General features: G+C 31.2%; 1 protein-coding gene across 2 annotated transcripts in view; it reads right to left on the bottom strand.

The window, feature by feature from the left end:
* LOC100159643 (short stature homeobox protein 2-like) overlaps window positions 1-16,603 on the bottom strand; it is a 22,158-nt gene extending 5,555 nt beyond the window's left edge. The window contains exons 1-3 of one of the 2 annotated variants that reach the window (XM_016805571.2): window positions 15,816-16,603; window positions 3,983-4,221; window positions 3,632-3,689 (exon numbers count right to left, since the gene is read on the bottom strand). In XM_016805571.2, coding sequence (XP_016661060.1) covers window positions 3,632-3,689; window positions 3,983-4,221; window positions 15,816-16,158 — 640 coding nt within the window. In that variant the 5' untranslated portion in view covers window positions 16,159-16,603. The remainder of the gene's footprint in view (window positions 1-3,631; window positions 3,690-3,982; window positions 4,222-15,815) is intronic. The other variant, XM_001946523.5, reaches the window with a different exon arrangement.
* Window positions 16,604-19,403: the final 2,800 nt, after the last annotated feature.

Below are 19,403 nucleotides of genomic sequence, written 5' to 3'. Positions count from 1 at the left end.
TATGCGTTGTGGAATTTTAGTAATTCTACTGTAAATACAGAGGGAGCATAGTTGTCCTGCGCAAAACAGTTTTTGCTATATTGTAAGACGGAGACAACGCATGCGAGTGCCCTCTTAACACGCTGTATTAGCCACGAAAAGTGCCAGAAAAAAAGATGCAAAAATTTAGAACCAATTTTATTTTATATTTACAATGTTATACTGCATTATATTATCCCATCCGTAAATGGGATCGGCAACGTTAAGCAGTGAGTATAGCTGCAGATAAATACAATACCTCAGATGAATACCTACCTACTAAGTACTAACATGGTTTTTTTTTATAAATGTTCCTACTATAAGCGTGTAAGCAATACATATTAATACATAGGTAACATAGCGAGCGATTTACGAGATATTGAAAATAAAAAGCTGACTAGTGAGCATATGAACGATAAAGGTTCCTATATTCTAGTTTTAAATGTTAACGTCGAAGCATGCCAAACGTCTGTTTTATACGGAAAGTTCCGTATTTTAAAAGTGTGTCCCGGTTTCCCGGCAAAAGCTTTCATGATGCTTAACTTTCTCATTTTTTAAAATACGTGAAAAAATTACAGCCACAGTAAGTATTAGATACCAAAGATACATCATATTTTACCAGTGGTTAAGTATAATAGCTACCTATATTAATGTAATTTTGTAAATACTAAACAAGTCTTTTTTATTCAATAAAAGACGAATATATCTTATTTTATTAAAAATAAACGTTTTATTTTAGTAAATATCAAAGTAATCATTAATCCCGTATTTAATTTTTTTAGCCACGATACACATACCTAATAAGACGTTGATAATTTTTCCAACATCCACTCACTCAAAAAATTGTAAACTCATTTAAAAATGCTAACATATTTTGTAAAAATTGTATTAATTTAATATTCCGCGCACGAGAACTATACACAAATTAATTGTATCCATTAAACTCTATTATTGATAACGGATTTCACAAAAACAATATAAAAATATTATATTAGTAAATTAAATTTCGATTCATATTACATTTACAAGTTCTAAGCACGCGCCCCTGCAGATATTATATAATTGTACGATATTATATATGTATATATTTTTTTACCATCGGGACAATAGTCGCCCCGTTTATCAGATAAGCCTTTGGCCCCGCTCAGATTTAATATAATTCGTTCGTCGTCGTTGTTTTGTGCGCCCGAAAAAAAAAATTATACTTACATTATTAATATTAATGACCGACCATAAAACGTGTTGCGGTACGTTAATCGCGTTTGTATACGATTATATTATATTATATATGCGAGTGCGCGCGCGGGTCGGCGAATATAATACTATCCCCCGTCGGACATTAAAATGAAATTATCTTTCTCGTTTGTTTTTTTTTTCATTTCTAAATGACAAGTGCGATTTTTATTCCACAGTGACTGTGTATATTATATTTATCTACAATAACCATTGCTGCGTATACCTACTGCATTGATAGAGTGGTATTCGTGTATTGCGAAATATAATATGTATAATAGATATTATAGGTATTGTTAACATTAGAATAAAACGAAATTCAGCTAGTATTCGTCATAATTCGTAAGTTATAAATTATAATAATATACTTATACTATAGGTACGTCGTGCTGGCAACAAGACGATATACCGACGTATAGATAGTTATAATCGAAACAGTATATTATGTATAATGTTTTTTTTAAAATTATTGTTACGTGGGTGGTTTTCAACAATAAGTATTCATATTTCTTAAAGTATTGTACGATGAAAAAAAGTAACACTATAATATTATTATATTATGTCTTACGCACGTGATACTATTTAAAAACAGATTTTTTATTATAATTCGAAAATAATGATTTCCTCCCTTATATTCAAGAGCAGCGGGAACCCTTCCAAAACATTTTATTTTTCATCGTTTTGATAAAATACACTAAACACTAATTGTATTTTTGTATAGTTTAAACATTTTATACTGAAAATGGTATTATATTTGGTTGTCTTCCAGCTAGCTCGCATTACAAACATGTTGTAAGAAATAAATTAATATAGTTTATAGGTAAGTTATAAAGAAAAGTGATAATGTTTGTAAAATATTAAGTATCTAATATACATTTTATATATTATAGCCATATAGGTAGGTGGTACATCGTACATATTCTATATAGTTTAGTAAAGTTTTGAGTTGAAAAATTACTTTAAGTTTTTCTCAAATAGTATAATATGTACTTATATTTATTATAAGCACACAATACAAAATATTTTGAATAGGTTGGTTAATAGAAAACAAATTTAATTGTGTGTTAAATTATTTTTTTACAATGAAAAATTATTTTTTGAAATCTATGGGTGAATTAATATGGAAAGCAACTGCCACATGGTTGAACGCCTTTTAAGGTTGTTACACATATCCATTTTTTTATGTAATTGTTTAATGTGAATAATACATAAAAATATCGTTTGAATTCAGTAATCACACACGTGTTCCTCCCCCTACCAACAGAAAACCTACAAACAAAAAACAAAAATAGCTAATGGCCTAAGTTGCCGGGCTTAAGCTCAATAAAAAAAAAAAAATCAGTAATAACTCGATAAGCAACTAGGTACATACGAGGCGTGTCCCAAAAGTAAGGTCTCCATGCTCCTAGAGCCATAAATAAATAAATTTTTCAAAATTTGGTAACAGTGTTGTATAGTTTCGGTCGTACCCTTTCCAACGAGAGGCGGCTCAACTAGATCCGATGTTTAGTTTGCGTCTGACACGCGTTTAAGATGGACGTTTCTATGTCGGCCGCCGCCACCTCTATTCCCGTGTATGCTCAATGCGAACTTTTTGTCTCGTTATGCCGAACAAGGAGAGGATTTTTTAGACTCCATAGTAACGGGTGATGAGACACGGGTTTACCATTACACCCCTGAGTCCAAACAACAGTCACTGGAGTGGAGACGTTCTCTCTCACCGAAAAAAAGAAAGTTTAAAGTGACGCAATCTGCTCGAAAAATCATGGCCACTGTTTTTTGGGACAGGAAAGGAGTTCTTTTGATTGAGTTTATGCCAACTGGGACAACCATTAATGCAGCTTCGTATTGTGAGATTTTGAAAAAACTTCGCAGAGCCATCCAAAATCGAAGACGTGGCATGCTGACGAAGGGGGATTTTTTATTGCATGACAATGCCCGACTCCACGTTGCCCGTGACACAAAAGCACTCTTGGAAAAGTTTGGTTGGGATGTGATCTCCCATCCCTTTATAGTCCAGATCTTGCCCCGTCCGATTACCATTTGTTTTTGAACTTAAAGAAACATTTTGGAGGGAAACGGTTAGAGACAGATGAAGAAGTGAAGACAGAAGTCACCCAATACCTAAATAAGGAGCTGGCGGCGAGTTTCTATGAGACTGGCATACAAACTTCCAGTGCGCCTTGAAATATGCATCCAAGTAAATGGCGATTATGTGGAAAAATAATTCATAAGTACTGTATATATAACCATGTAAAACATATTTTGAATAAAGCTTATTTCGATTATTATAATTATGGAGACCTTACTTTTGGGACACTTTTCATACAAATATACAAGTATATTATTTGTTCAAGTGCAATTGCATTAAAAATCATACCTTTATGCATCTGACTTTCATGCTTTCGGCATTTGGCCCGTCTGTTTTGAAACCATACCTAAAAATGTTCAACATTTTAATTAAATGTAGGTACGTTTTTTTTAAAATGAAATGGTATAAATTATCCGTGATTTAATATGATTGAATTAAAAATTACTAAGTTGAACTATACACCTTTATATTAAAATGTTAAAGCATTGTAATAGTGCTGTTTGAATTTCTACTTTTGCACATATTTATACTTGCCCTATTGCTCGAACAATTATTTTGAAAAACATCAAAGGTTGATATTTTAACGGTTTCTATAATATTTTAGAATTATTTCCGTCTAACTTATAGAATAAAACTAACTTGTACTCTGGCTTCACTGAGACCAAGGCGCTGACTAAGCTCTTCTCTCATAAATGCATCGGGGTAGTGTGTTTCATCAAAAAGCCTTTCGAGTTCGTTGAGCTGTTCAAGAGTGAAGTTGGTCCTACTTCGCCTCTGTTTATTGGACGGACCATTTAACTGTTTACTGTTATTGTTTTTTGAACCATCGAACGTTTGGCGGTAGTCTTCCACACCATCTTCTTTGGGCTCCTTGAAATCTAAAATGTTCATTTTGTATGTTAAAAAAATATTTAAAATAGAAAACTCCGTATAAAATATCTGATTTATATTTTATTATATTGTAGGTATACTTAAATAGTATTGTATTACACATATTCAAATTGTTTTACCAAAATAACAACTAACCATAGTTTATTGAGGACAAAAATTCTTAATGTTTAACATTTTTTTTTCTATTTATTAGTTGATTAAAGTGCCTTACAGGATTGTTATTTTTTCAAGTTATATATAAGCAATGTATACGTAATTCTTATTGTATTTTTTTCCGTACTGTTGGTTATTCCATGTTTCAGATAAAACAAATAATGTGCAAATGTGCTATTAGAATATTGAAGTAATATTATATAGTGTAGTTCAATCATGGTTCACGATAAGTTTAATTTCAAGATTTTCAAACTATCTTTCTGTTATATAGTTGTTATATTATACATAAAAGGATCATTGTATCAAGATGTATTTACATTTTTAATTAGGTAGGTTTTTATATAGGTAGGTACTATTGTTTTATATTTCAGTTATTTCTTTAGTTGTATAATTTATAATATACAAGCTAAACATTTAAATGTATACATATATATCTACTTTCTTGTTATTAAGCTTGATTTTAAGTGATTAAATTAACTATACATTTTTCGAGGTTAACATTTAATTGTACTGTTTTGCAACATATTTAATTTTTAGGAACTTTGTTACAAGATAAATAACAGAATGGTAAGTTAAGAATAATTTAGTAAAACAAATTATTCAACAGAATAAATTAATATTGTTGTAACCATTTTATGGCTGAGTTAAACTCAAAGTTTTGTATTAATTATTTAATTAAATATATATTTGTGCTCATTGAAACAAATATTATTATAATTTGTATTATACATTCGAACAATAAGACAATATGTACCAAGTAGGTACCTATACACACGTCAATGGTATATTACAATATTCAATATTGTGCCTATCTATAAATATATCGAGTTATTGATAAATACATTTTTTTATATTGTTGGTGAAATTTAAAAAGTAAAATAAAATGTGGGTTAGTCCTAATGGATTAATACAAATATGCGATAAATTAATATAAGAAATTAATTCTTATACACTTCCATAGATAAGTGTAATTAGAAATGCTAACTTATACAATTTAATTATGTACAATGTACAGTGTACTTCTTTATTTTTATTTTGTTGTTATATTTATATGTGTAAATATGTATAATATATGGAAATAATGTGTCTCCCACAATATAAAACCAATGAACAGATGTGTCTAAATGATAATTTTATTACTTATATATTAATGTGCATTTACATGGAATTATACTTGTCTTGTACATTCGAAAATAACTAAAATATGATAAATGATGATTATAATATAATTACGTATAGTGTTCGATTTGCAGTAGTTAAGTACTTTATATTCTAACAATTATTCTGTTAACTTGCCAATAATACTAATTGATTACCGCTTTTATTATGACTTTTTTCGAAGCTTAAGGTTTTAAGTACCAGTAACTAGAGGGGTTTGAGATAAAAAAAAAACAAAATTAATTCGAATATGTGCATTTAATACCATTTGGCAAATTAAACAAGCGCACAACATAGCTATTAAAAGCTTAACGTAATCGTCTTCTTTATTTCATTATTCATTTCCATCTTCCTCGATTTCTCTCTCACTCTTTCCAAATGTCCTTCCTCCCTATTTTTACACTGTGATTTGCAGCTACTTAAATGGGTCTAACAAATTAATTGGGGTTCCGCCTATCAAATCGATTACATTCAAATCGTATTTAGTATAAGTGTAGGTACCTGCATTTAATGGAGTACAATAGCTTCTGCGGATCGTTCGAGTAAAATTTGCATGATTGAGTTTTATTTTATTACACTATTTCTTGTAGTATATTATTACATTTTAATATTTCTATAAATTAATAAATTAAATCTATTCATTAATCACGATAAATAATTAAATAATTTTACAAACACTATTAAATACACTATACCTCAAATAATACAATTTTTTGTCAATTGTTTCAAAAATTTAACTATTTTAAGAATATATAAATTATTAGTCAATATAAGGTACATTTAAATTTTTTTATATAATTGATATGATAAATTAAAATAAGCTTCTACGTCGCCCAATAAATCGTTCGCAGTCGTTTAAATATAAGGTATAAAATATTATTTGTTTAATCTGTCGACAATCGTTTGCAATCGTGTTACTAAAAAGATAAAATGTTCGCTATTATTATGTAACACTGACTTAAATAATATACATATATATATACTTTATTTCCAAAAGTCCAATTATTGTACATGTCTATCCATTTTCACTAAAAGAAGAAGTTAAATACATATTTTGTTGAACCACTTATCTAACTAAAAACTGGCTGACTGAATTAATAAAAAAATATATCCATTTACATTGTATACATTATAAAATTTACAATATCTTATATATATACGCTCTATTCAGATTAACATTAATTCATATACAAATGTATAAATAGGAAAAAGGCTATTTAGAAAACAAAACTAATGTATAAATGCATATAAATTATTTAATAATAATATTCAGTATCAAATCAAATCAACTTAAATTTGAATAAATATAAGTATTAAGTGTTCTTTTATTTTGATTAATGTTGACTTAAAAATGACTAGATGTAGTGCAGTGTTAAAGGCAGAGTGAATGAATAAAATATTAAAGTGTTTATGAAGTAAATATTTATTCACTGAAAATAATATTCAATATTTTGTTTAAAATATGTGACACATATTGGCACGTGACGTAAATAATAAAAAAATATTGCAGTTGCCAAAAGTGTACTTTATTCCATATTTCATGTTGAAATTGGTGTGGTTATTAAACCACAAATAACAAGTTTAATTTATCGCCGTAATTATATGCATACATTATTGAAATGAGAAGTATAGTAATTGTTAATCGTTGGGACGAAATAAATTAAAATAAAGTACAGTGAGATAAAAAAAAAAGATGAAAAAAAAGTAAGTGTTCGAAAATAAGCTGTATTGTTATATTATATATATATATAAATACAGAGTAAACCCTTTGTACAAGTCTACGATTTTTATTATGAAATAAAATTACGACGATGAGACGCTTTGTTGGAGTTACGGGGCAATTAATTTAAGTCTGTAGCCCTGAAGTACTCTAGGGTGTAGTTACGAAGTCCCGCCCCGCAGTTGAGGAGGCCTTAAGACGTTTTATTCCCCCCGCAGCACCGTCCGGCTCACCACCCTGCGACTGTGCCTCTGTTATGTCTCGGATTAGTCTAATCCCATTACTTTAATTAAGAGAAAGGAAGAAAGAAAGGAAAACCACCCTCCATTCTTCGCTATAGCATAGGTACCTATATATATATAAACTATATTATCATTTTACACCTCACGAAAATCGTTCACACCTATAATAATAATAATATATATATAATTTATCTTGATCCATCTACAATTGAAAGAAATGCCCCGAAATATATTATAAATTTATTTGAAACAAGGTGGTTTTATAATGAAACAGAAGGTTTAATGTGATACTTGTAAGTTGTAATGAAGAAAAAATGACATGTTATTATATAGAATGAAGAGTCTTATCTCTGGAAGAACTATTACATGTGTTCAACAATTGTTTAATTGAAAACTAGTGAAACATTATACATTATTTTAGCAGCAATCTATATAATATTATAAAATTACCAATATTTCTATATGTTTAACCTTTTTCTTTTTAAATTAACAGGCATATTTTTTTGACGCATGTCCACTAGAATATTATTATGTGATTTTGAAGATTATTTAATTGCATTTTTAGTAATATGTGTTTTGGCTACATCATGGATTGGAGAGATTGAAAGATTATTGCGTATTGTCCTATTGAGTGATTTGGTTGTAAGGTACCTACATAAAATATAAAAAGATGCTTTGCTTTAACTCGAAAAGTTAAGAATGGAAACATTGAATACGATTGTCGTTAAAAATGTTTGCAAATTGTAGAATCCCATAATTGAATACTGTATGTTTAAATATTCGTTTGATAAAATATGTATAGGTTAATATCTTAGTTGTTGTGTGATTTAAAGTCGACAGAGAGAGGAGAAGACGAGAGCGAATGTTTAAGGAGAGGAATTTGTTGCGTATAATTATGAATATCAGATAAGACGTTGATCTATACTCTATAATATTAGGTACCTAAATAACGTACTAATTACGCATGTTGGTAAATTTGAGTTTTGCGACAAGATTGGTATTAAAGTAAATTATTAGGGACCTATAGGTAAATATATTTATAATGATGACTGTCTGATGGTTTTTTTTGGTTTAAGTATATTAGTATGACAGTAGAATAGTTCTACGAAAGCTAGATGGACTGGGCATCGAGTTAATTATGCATGTTAAGATGATTCATTTTTTTGGGAGGTGATCTAGTATTGCTGCAGTTATCAAGTTTTAGTAAGAGATTTTTTTCCGGATATAGTGTATTGCAGGACCTCAGTTGGGAGAAATATTTTTTGAAGAGAGATGAAATTGTTCTGGTGAATCTAGGAATTTATCGACTTAGTAGATTGTTTTCTGTGGATGGAATGTATATCAGAAATTTGGTTAAAAAATCATTAGTTTTGTCTTTAGGAATTATTACCACTGGTGTTACGCAAAATAGCTAGAGGACGCCATGTACGAATTACTAATAAGTTGTTTGGTAGACGTAGTCTTCAAGTGATCAGAGACATCTCTTAGATCTTGCAACTGGCCATGAGTGTTTCTGAGTGTTTCATATTTATTTCTGTATATAGTGGACTAGGGTATAAATTTAAGTTCTTACGCAAGTGCGTTGTATAAAAATTTATCAGCATGGTATTTTGTTTTTTGCCATACACATTGAACTCGAAGTTTTTGTGCTATAATTTTTGTACTCTTATATTATAAGAGTAAAAATGTATAAAGGATATATTGTGATTTGTAGTGGATATGTGTGGTCTCGGAGGCAGTTTTGATCCACATGCAGAAGTTTGTATGTTAAATGTGAATACCTATGTGATAAGGAAAACATTCACTCCGTCAATATCAGTGATTGTTTTCAGACAAATAATTAGTAATATTTTTAAATTAGTTTTTTGAAAATATTCATCGCTATTAATTACAATGTCGGAATTACGCCTTCAAAAAATAAAAAAAAACGTGTTCGTGGATTAGGTATATACTTAATTCTATTATTCTATTATAATTTACATTTTTTGTCTACATCTGCAATGTCTTTAAACCAAAAACGGACCAATTTTGGTAATTTACAATGTTGTACCATTCCTATTCCTATATACGCATTTACCTATAATATCCATCATATCGTATAATACCATTTTTCTGTATTAGCTTAACGAGTTAAAAAAAACCCAACTCGCCCAGCCTTGGTAATGTGATAAAATAAAAATGCTGTAAAGCGAAAATATCCGTGAAAATTACGATGGTCGCGCATAAATTATAATAATCGTTATTGTCATCGCGGATGCCGCAACACGACTGCATAACGACAATATCTATTGCAGTGTTTGGTCTGTATCATCGTGACGTTATCGTTATGTTATTATCAATTCCCCCACGAGACGTTCTCCGATATGATAATAATTGGTAACAGTAATTTTCGGGGTTTAGTGTGCAGTGTACGCCGGAATGGAGTGCTCCGTTTATATATATATATATGTACAGACACTGCGCCGCACAGCAGTTACATTCATTAATGTACGCAGTCAAGTATAATTCAATCTCGCCGAATATTACACTCTACACTACTGTATAATATATATATATATATATATAGATGCGTCGTGTACGATAAAAATTGTGTAATACGATTAACCCGAGCCGGGGACGATAATAATGATTTCGAGCCACCGTGTATATATACGATATAATATAATATACAGCGGCGCACACGTTTGTTTTACTGGGCGTGTATTATTATGTGATGGTGAAAAAACAACAATAAATTCGCCCGTGTAACCGACCTCGGATTAATAAAACGAATAAAAACGGCGCGAAGATGCAACAGCGGTGACGAGGGGGTGGAAAAAAATCCAATTTGGTATTTTTGCCGCTCACTGGCAAACTATATATATATACGGTTCTAATGAAATTCGGTGGACGCAGCGCACTCAATCACCCTCACCGACCAAAACAACTTTTATTTATATATAGGTACGACTGAACGCGATTCCCCCCTTTTTTTTAAAAAAAAATAAGAATAAAAATAAAAAATACATTCCCATTATTAAATTTTTTTTTTATTATTATTATTATTGCCGAACCGACACAACATTTCGGTTGATATTTACCGCTAAGGAATAAAAATAATAATAGCACATTTATACTGGTCAGATTATCTGCAGATAAAACCGAACAAACGGATTTTACAGGATACTGCAGCTTAGCAGTTGTTTATAATATATTATATTGCGTTATATACCTACCATCTAAAGTTGTTATAATTCCATATCATTCGTTCATGGTTCACATAAACTGTGCATTGGTTATAAGTTATAACATTATATGTTACTCAAAATTATTACAGTATTTTCTTGAATCTAATTTTTTCATTTTTATGTGGTGATAGTAGTAAAGTGTACAACGCATAAATGATTAGCAGACGTATTTAAATTGAAAATTGTTTATGGTTTATGGCTGTTGGTCATAGATTTTGAAATTTTTTTAAATAGTTTCATTATACGAAATGGGTATATAATTATAGGTGTATACAATCCATAGGTAGGTAGGTATATACAATATATTATATTATAAATTAACATGTTGGATAATTATTTTTGTCACTCTGTGGCCCCTGTGTACGGCTATAGTGTTGTAGTATGTTGTCCCCTATATTTTAAATTCCCAATTTTGCCAATAATAAAATAAAACTATGTTTAATATGGTTTTATATTTTGAGCGGTGCAATGAATATATAGATTTAAAATGATATGTGTGTGTGTGTGTTTTTTTTATGTGTATGTGTTCACTGTACACAATTTATAGCAGGAAAAGTGCTTCGAATTTCAACTTTAAAATCTTTTCTGATAGAAAAGAGAATCTAGTTGGTAATCATTTGGGAGGTCAAAATTTAAAATTTTCATAACCCACTTTTTTAAAATAATTGGAAACAATAAAAATTTACTTGAAATATTCACCAAATGATAATATTTTAATTTTCTATACATAATACAATTTTCAAAATATTTTGACCTTTTTTGAAATATTTATAGACATTTTACATTATTAATGTTTTTTGTTTATTTTTTATAAATATTGCCTGGTAGTGACAGACCGTCATTACCAAGGTAGACATACAATGTATGTTATTGTATGTATACCTAAATAATATATGCACAAAAACTTATTTTGAAAAAATACAAAAATAGCGAAATATAATTAAATTAATTTTAAGTATAGATTATAGAATAAGAATAAATAAAAAAAAATATCGTATGGTAAATAAAATTCTACAATGTAATAAACAAGATACATATATAATTATGTAAATTATTGTTATTAATTCAAATGTTCGTTTTACATTATTTATGCCATGATAGCCGTTTATAAATTATACGTGAAACATAATATCATATTTATTATACCTACATTATAGGCACATATTATAATATATCACCATACCTATATTTATTAAATAGGTATATAAATATTTACACCAAGTTATATATTTGTGTGTGGAAATAGTGGAAATAAGATGGTTCAGTTGTATACTTATAGCCCTTTATATGGGTAATGTGAATATTTACAAAACACAAAACAATCATATTCATCATACCTATCTAAATCTTGACATTGAATAATTTACTACTAAACAACATAATCGTAATATTTTATGACTCGCTGTTACTGTAGATTTTACACGATATCAAGAGGGTCGAATACCTACGTATTGTATTGTATATACAATATAGTTGCCTACTATTCAAGAATTGTGTTATTTCATGTTACAAGTCTAGGCTATAATATAGTCTATAACATAATTTTTCATAATTTCTCTTGTAAATATTTCAAGCCAATAATCACTTCAGTTGCGGCTCAAAAAAAAAATGTTTCATATTTTTTTAACCAACAATTTAAAAAAAGTTAAGATAAACCTATATAGACGAATAGAGTATATTCTCTATACTCTATTCATCTATATATGGAGGTTATTTCTTTCAAATCCTGATTAGTGTTTTGGCTGTACAACTTAAAAATATACATTTTACGGGAATATTATATAATATTTAAATAAAAGTAGGTATTATTTTATCTATCGAAATACAACTTTAGTACCTATATTACAAAATTATCTTGACTTTATTATGTATATAGGACTGGTAGTTATTATAATTGTATTGCAAAACGGTATTCATGAAATGAACTAAATATTATAATTTATAATATAGGTAACATTAAACTCATGTACCTAGGTAAAGTTTTAACGATTTAAATTTTTAAATGACTTAATCGCTGAAGAGGACGCCGCACGTCCTTTTCCATTCAATTAGTTTGTTATAACTTAAAACCCGTTTTTTGCATAATATTTCTAGAGCCAAATTGTCATAATACAACTAAGAAAACTTTGTCTATTTTTCGATATACGTAGCCTTCTCAGTTCATTCCCGCACAAAAGTGTTTTTCTATTATTATAATTTGGTCATTACCAAACAATCATAAATGTTACCGATACTGGACCACTTGTAAATAATTACCTGCACAAGTATTTAAATATATTTATGATTTTAAATTATAATAATTGCCTATATCGATGTCCCTTAAAAAAACGATCGTGTAGCGCCTTTTTTTAGTGGATTATTGAACCTTCCAAGTTTATTGTTACATTAATATAGGCATCTCTCACGGTGCCCCAGTGTGTCCCACGTGTATAAGTTTATTATTAATTGGAAACGTACACCCCAGTATCAACTTCCGGAAATCTCATCCAGATTTAACTAACCTACATCTTTACCCGAAATGTCATTGATCTGTAGGTACATAATAATATTAATATGAATTATGAATAGGACATCGTGACGTGCCCATAATGAAAATCGTTATAATCATTATATTAAGTTACTAACCGTGTCATGATAAGAGTCGTTTACCTGCTATATTATATATTATAATGGTATTCCGTACAATATAATGTATAGTTATTTAATTTAAATTGTATGCGTATAATACGTAATGCAGTATAACATATAAATGTATGTACCACGCAGACCTATAGACTATTGACCAGGGGTGGCAAAAATTACCTTATTATTTATTTTTTTTCAATCTTGCCATTAAATATGTAAAATATTATACATTTGTAAAATATATAATATTATTGTGCGTTCTGCAGTATGTTATCTACATTCTTAACGAGATCTACTAATCTAATATTTTCTGAAAGATGTCAACGATACTGAAAAAGTACTAACATTACCTAATTAGTAATGTTTGACATTATTTAAAATTTAAATCGTTGGATTTTGTATCTATTGCTAATGAATAGGTAATATTAATTGTACCTATGTACATAATATGTCGAAAAAACGAAAACGTTAATATTTTATAGTTATCAACATATCCATCATATATATATATATACAGTAGAAACCGTTTATAATGACACCGGTTGTAGTGACATATTGGGTATAGACATTAGATTAAAGGTCCCTGCAAAACTCCTATATTGTATGTACTAATTTGTATCGGTTTTTATGACGTCTATATAATGACTATACGGATGTTATGACGGTTATTTTCGGTTATATTGGAAACATATTTTATCTACAATGACTACTTTATTGAAGGTACTATTACAACCGATAATACCGACAATTTCATCTTTGTTTTGTCGTCAGTTTTGTTTTATCATCAGGGTACGGGTACCTAATCGTCGTGAGATTAAATGTGTTTAGTGTTCTTGTGTTAAATATTTTGAAATTGTAAAATGTGAAAACGAAAGCAATCCACAATTGAAGATAAAGCAAATTTCATGTTTTGTTTAAAAAAAGGTGAAAAAAAATCCCACATACCTAATAAATTTGGGGTAGGTCACTCTATACGATTTCTAACATATGGGAAAGCTTGAGACAGAATCGAACAAGAATTTCAAAATGAAATAACAGATTTTTTTAAAAATGATAATTTAATTAATTAATTTAAATAATACGTACATAATTAAATGTTTTTATCTTTACTATTTTTCTATATCATACATTACATCAATAAATAAAAATAATAATATTTATTGAAGTTATAATTTGATTTTAGTCATTTTGGTTATAATGACAACCAGTTATTATTACCTATTTTCTTTGGTCCCTTGAACGTCATTATAAACGGTTTCTACTGTATATATATTAATATAGAATATATAGACGGCACGTTTCCCATACCTTGGTGTTGGTTGCAAAGGGCCAACATCATTGTTAGAAAGAGATAGTCGATATACAATGTGTCCCGTGAAGAAGTGACTGGCCGGAATCATTTGACAGTATACCTTAAATGATGAAAAAAACCCTTTAAATGGTGGGCCTAAATTTTAATTTTTTAGCCCTGGGCAATTTAACTTTTTTTTAAACAAACCGAACTTTATACACAATCAAATCAGAAATATACAAATTATTTTATTAAATTAAAAAAAGTAGAATTCTGTAGAATAATAAAATAAAAATAAAAACTGCAGTAAATACGGCGTTATTTGAAGTTATATACGCGATTTCTTTTCAAAAATTCTAATTATTGCCAACTTTTATTTACTTTTTAAATTTTATAAAAATAATTTTTACATTTGTGGTTTGACTGTGTATGTGGTTCAGTTTGTGTAAGAAAAAGAATTGCCCATAACTAAAAAAATAAAAAGTTAGAACCCCTCCCCTTTTAAAGTAGTTCTTTTTTCATAACTTAGGGTATACAGTATACTATCATATTATATGACACCAGCCGGTCACTTCCTTCCGGGACACATTTTATTGACCAAATGTACACAGAATATGATAGGTATGTACCATTTTTTTTAAATCTTTGTCTTTCCTTCTTCACTCGCTATTCGTAAAGGCTATATATATTTGGTCTTAAGTTGTATACTATCTTTTCTAACAATGTCGGCTCTCGGACTTCTCTATCTCTCTCTGACATCAGTTAATTTCTTTATCATCGATCATCTGTAGATTGTTTTGATTTTGTAGATTTCCAAGTCCAGGTGTCTCGCATATATATGTCCGCAGATTCCTTGTATACAATTATTACGATTTATTGAAAATCTACAGACACGACCGAAATCACTATAGGTGTGGTAGAGCGTTAATCTCCAACTATTATATCTATTATACGATACAAGATACCGAATTTCAGTGGACAGATTTTGAGCAAAAATCACGTGGGTAGGCGTTTTAGTAATAACTAATAATAATATTATAATGTTATTATTTTTTTCATTATTATTATCACAATACATCGAAAAACGTATATTGTCCATTGCGATAACATTACCTACGCCGCATGATTTATTACAATAATTAAACGCGGCCGCGGTGGCACGTACCTGCAACGGCTGCGGCTGCGGCTGCGGCGGCAGTGATTCCGGCGATCAGCGCCCGGTGATGGTCAGACGGCGAGGGCGGCGCGCGTGCATGTGGTGATTTGGCTGTCGCGCCGGACGATCGCCGGTCGTCGTCGTCAATGTCATCGTCTTCGTCGTCGTCAATTTCGTCATCGTCGACGTCGTTGTTGTTGTTATTGTTGTGGTTTCCGTGAGCGTGCAGTCCGACGGCGGTCTGGCGCGGCTGCAGGAGCGTCATCGGCGCAGGCGGTGCAGGTGATCCGGGAGGCGATCTCGAGTCGTCCGGGTCGATCACCGGCGACAGCGAAGACGCTCGCGAGTCCATCGGCGGAGGCCCCGGGCAGCAGATAGTTCGGCGATGGTGCGTTGTGGCGCAGTGCGCGACGGCGACAACGGTCTAATGTTATACGGTCGGTGCTGAGCCAGGGAACGGCGCGGCCGCGGCGTGCAGCAGCATAGAGCGGGCGACGACAACGCGAATCTCTTCAACTGGTCCACACGACGCCGGCGGCGGCGGCAACGCGTTATCACTCGATTACACGGCGATTGCGCGCACTATTTCCACCCCGTGCACCCTCATCACCGTTATCGACACTCAATCGGAATATAATGTTTATGTGTGCATGTGTGTGTGTGTGTGTGCGCGCGCGCGAGCGCCCCCGCCGCGGTATATATACCTATACATATAATTTATATATCGACGCGTTTTATGTATATATAAAGTACAAAATACATGTGCAGAGACAGAGATTCCCCATTTAAATATATACATATTATATATATATGTATATTGTATGTATACAAATGTTGGCATAATATATATATATATTATATGTTATATAATGTGCGTGCGACGCGCCAAACGTACATCCCCTAACCGTTCGCGGTTGCCGGGGTGACGATCGCGCAGGGGGTGGTCGGGTCTTTTCCCCCGTCGGGGGGCCGTACGGTTTAACGGACGGCCATTGGGCGTATGGGCGGCGCCCGAGCCGGCGGTTTATTTATTAAGTGCGATGCGGATCGGAGGGGCCCAATTCATTATCGACAAATGATCGCGGGCCCACCGCCGCCGCCGCCTCAGCCCGCTCTCGTATATGTACCGGTAACGCCACCACCGACGCCGCGCCGGGCCGACCGTGTCGGGGCGAAACGAATTTGTCACTCTCGCTCTTTTTACACCGCATACCGCGCCGCACGCACACGCACATCACGCCGACACCGCACACGCACGTTTTTACACCGCCGCCGACTACGGAGCTTTATATCGTTACACACAGTGATATACATACATGCGTACACGAGACTTACACGCACGTTTACAACGATATATTATTGCGGCTCGCGTTATATGCGGACAAGTAAAGTCGTCGGCCTAACGATATGTATATATTATTTTATATCCGGTATGTGCGCGCGACAAAGCAACCGACCGCATCCGGACAGTCCCGCGAGGTTTACGCGCCAGCGCCGTGCAATATGTATACGACGCGGCGGCGGCGGCGGTGCTCGTTGATTGATGTACGTCCGCCGAATAGGATTGTTCGATTTCGACATTGCCATTTCGACGATTACCACTGAAACAATAAATTTGTGCGTGAAATACCTCACCCCCACCCCCTGCGCGTTCGTGGCACAACTACCCCTTCGCAGGACAACGTACATTACATATTATATATTGATATTATTTTAATGTAATATTCTTGTTTCCACCATCGAGATGCGCTTATACTTATGTTTTCCCGCACCAGAATAATGAACCATCTCAATTGATAGGTAAATTTATATGGTGCAAACATCCCGATTTGAATTTCCATATGGCTTTCGCTGTGTTTTTTTTTTAGTCTTGGGTGTAGGGACGATTAGGACGATTTCCTGAAACAAACATATTTTTTAAACTATTTACAATCCACATAATTTTTATAATTTTTGCCATACGTTTAACTAGAGAGTAGAGAGTATCAATTTTTTTTTTTTAATTGTCAGGTCTTTTTGTTACACCCATGTAATCACTAATCTGTATAGTGTATACTATACCGACTCTAGTATCACACCGTACATAACATCATTAAACTTTTAATTGAATATTAATTAATAGTTGTCTATAGGTATAGCGACTTTTATAGCCTATAGGTATATATTATATAAGTTTTTTTCCATTAAACAGAATATAATAGAAATATTGTTGACTGGATGAGAATATAATATATTATGTAAAAATGAATATAAGTATATTAGTTTATGATATATTTATTTTGGTATTTTGCAAAATATTATATTTAAAATAATGTAATATTTAGATAAAAAAAATACCTATCATAATTCACAATATTATAATATTGAAAATAGCTGGTATAGGTACTATTTGTACCTTGAATTGCTTTGTATTTTAAGATTTGAATGACAAAAATGCTACACCATTGATTTATAAAATACAATATATTATTGTATTATTATATTACTTATAATCAATGGTTATACTAAATAAGTAATAACTATAATATTGTATAATGTATATAGTAATATAGTATAATACATTTTATATTACTAGGTATACGAACTACGAAGTATTAGGTTGGTCGATAGGTATATATTATACAAAATATATACTTCATGTAATCGTGTTAACCAATATTGATTTCTGTATTGTCATAATTCAATCAGCAGGTTCATTAAATTATTTAAACTTCGAAATTATAATAATATTGTATAAAAGTGGAATTCGTTTGGATAACGATCGGAAGATAAACAAAACAGTTTGAACGCCGATTCATCCGAAACTGCGACCCAATTAACTGCGTAGCTGTTTACACGATGTGCCGACTAAATGTACTTGCAAATACGACTAAATTTGTATAATTAAATTTATATACATACCGCACATAGGCTAATTGCGTATTCGTAATTCCAAAAAGGCATGTACGTGCTACGAAAAATATCACGCACAAACGAATAGGTAACAGTTTATCAATAAATTTGCCAATTGTTAGTTCTTTACTCTTTTCACAATATAATTTTGCATAAAAAAAAACAGTTCAGTATAATTATTAGGCAAATGTACGTCTACATTATACGCTATCTGCTATGCCCGACGCACGTTTATAAAATTAATTGTAAAAGGATAGGTACATTTATAATAATATTATATTTTCAAAATTAATTTTACGTTACCCAGTTTAAATTAAATCGTAAGTATATTATATTGATAAGAATAATCAATATATATATATAAGCCAAATACCACTCAATCATTTACTTACTCACCCATTCATCATTAAATCTCAAAAACTACAGAACTTGAAATTTGAAATAGTGGTTGCTCTAATGATTTAGATGTGTAATAAGAAAGATTTTTCACATTTAAAGAGGTGATCAAACAAGGATCTTGAGATTCGCGGTGGGAATTGAAATTTGTTTATGTGTGTTAATGGTTGCCATTGGTTATTCAGGTCTCGGGCAGATCAGATAAAAGCATGCATCAGCTTGTCACACTTATGGTCTCGAATAAAGAAATTATATCTTAAAACCAAAATGTATGTGTTTAGTGTGTAGCATTTATATTCAAAAACTACT

Source organism: Acyrthosiphon pisum, chromosome A1, assembly GCF_005508785.2.
Source record: "Acyrthosiphon pisum isolate AL4f chromosome A1, pea_aphid_22Mar2018_4r6ur, whole genome shotgun sequence".
Lineage (NCBI taxonomy): Eukaryota > Metazoa > Arthropoda > Insecta > Hemiptera > Aphididae > Acyrthosiphon > Acyrthosiphon pisum.
The sequence above is the reverse complement of the archived record's forward strand: the minus strand, read 5'-3'. Positions and strand labels throughout refer to the sequence as shown.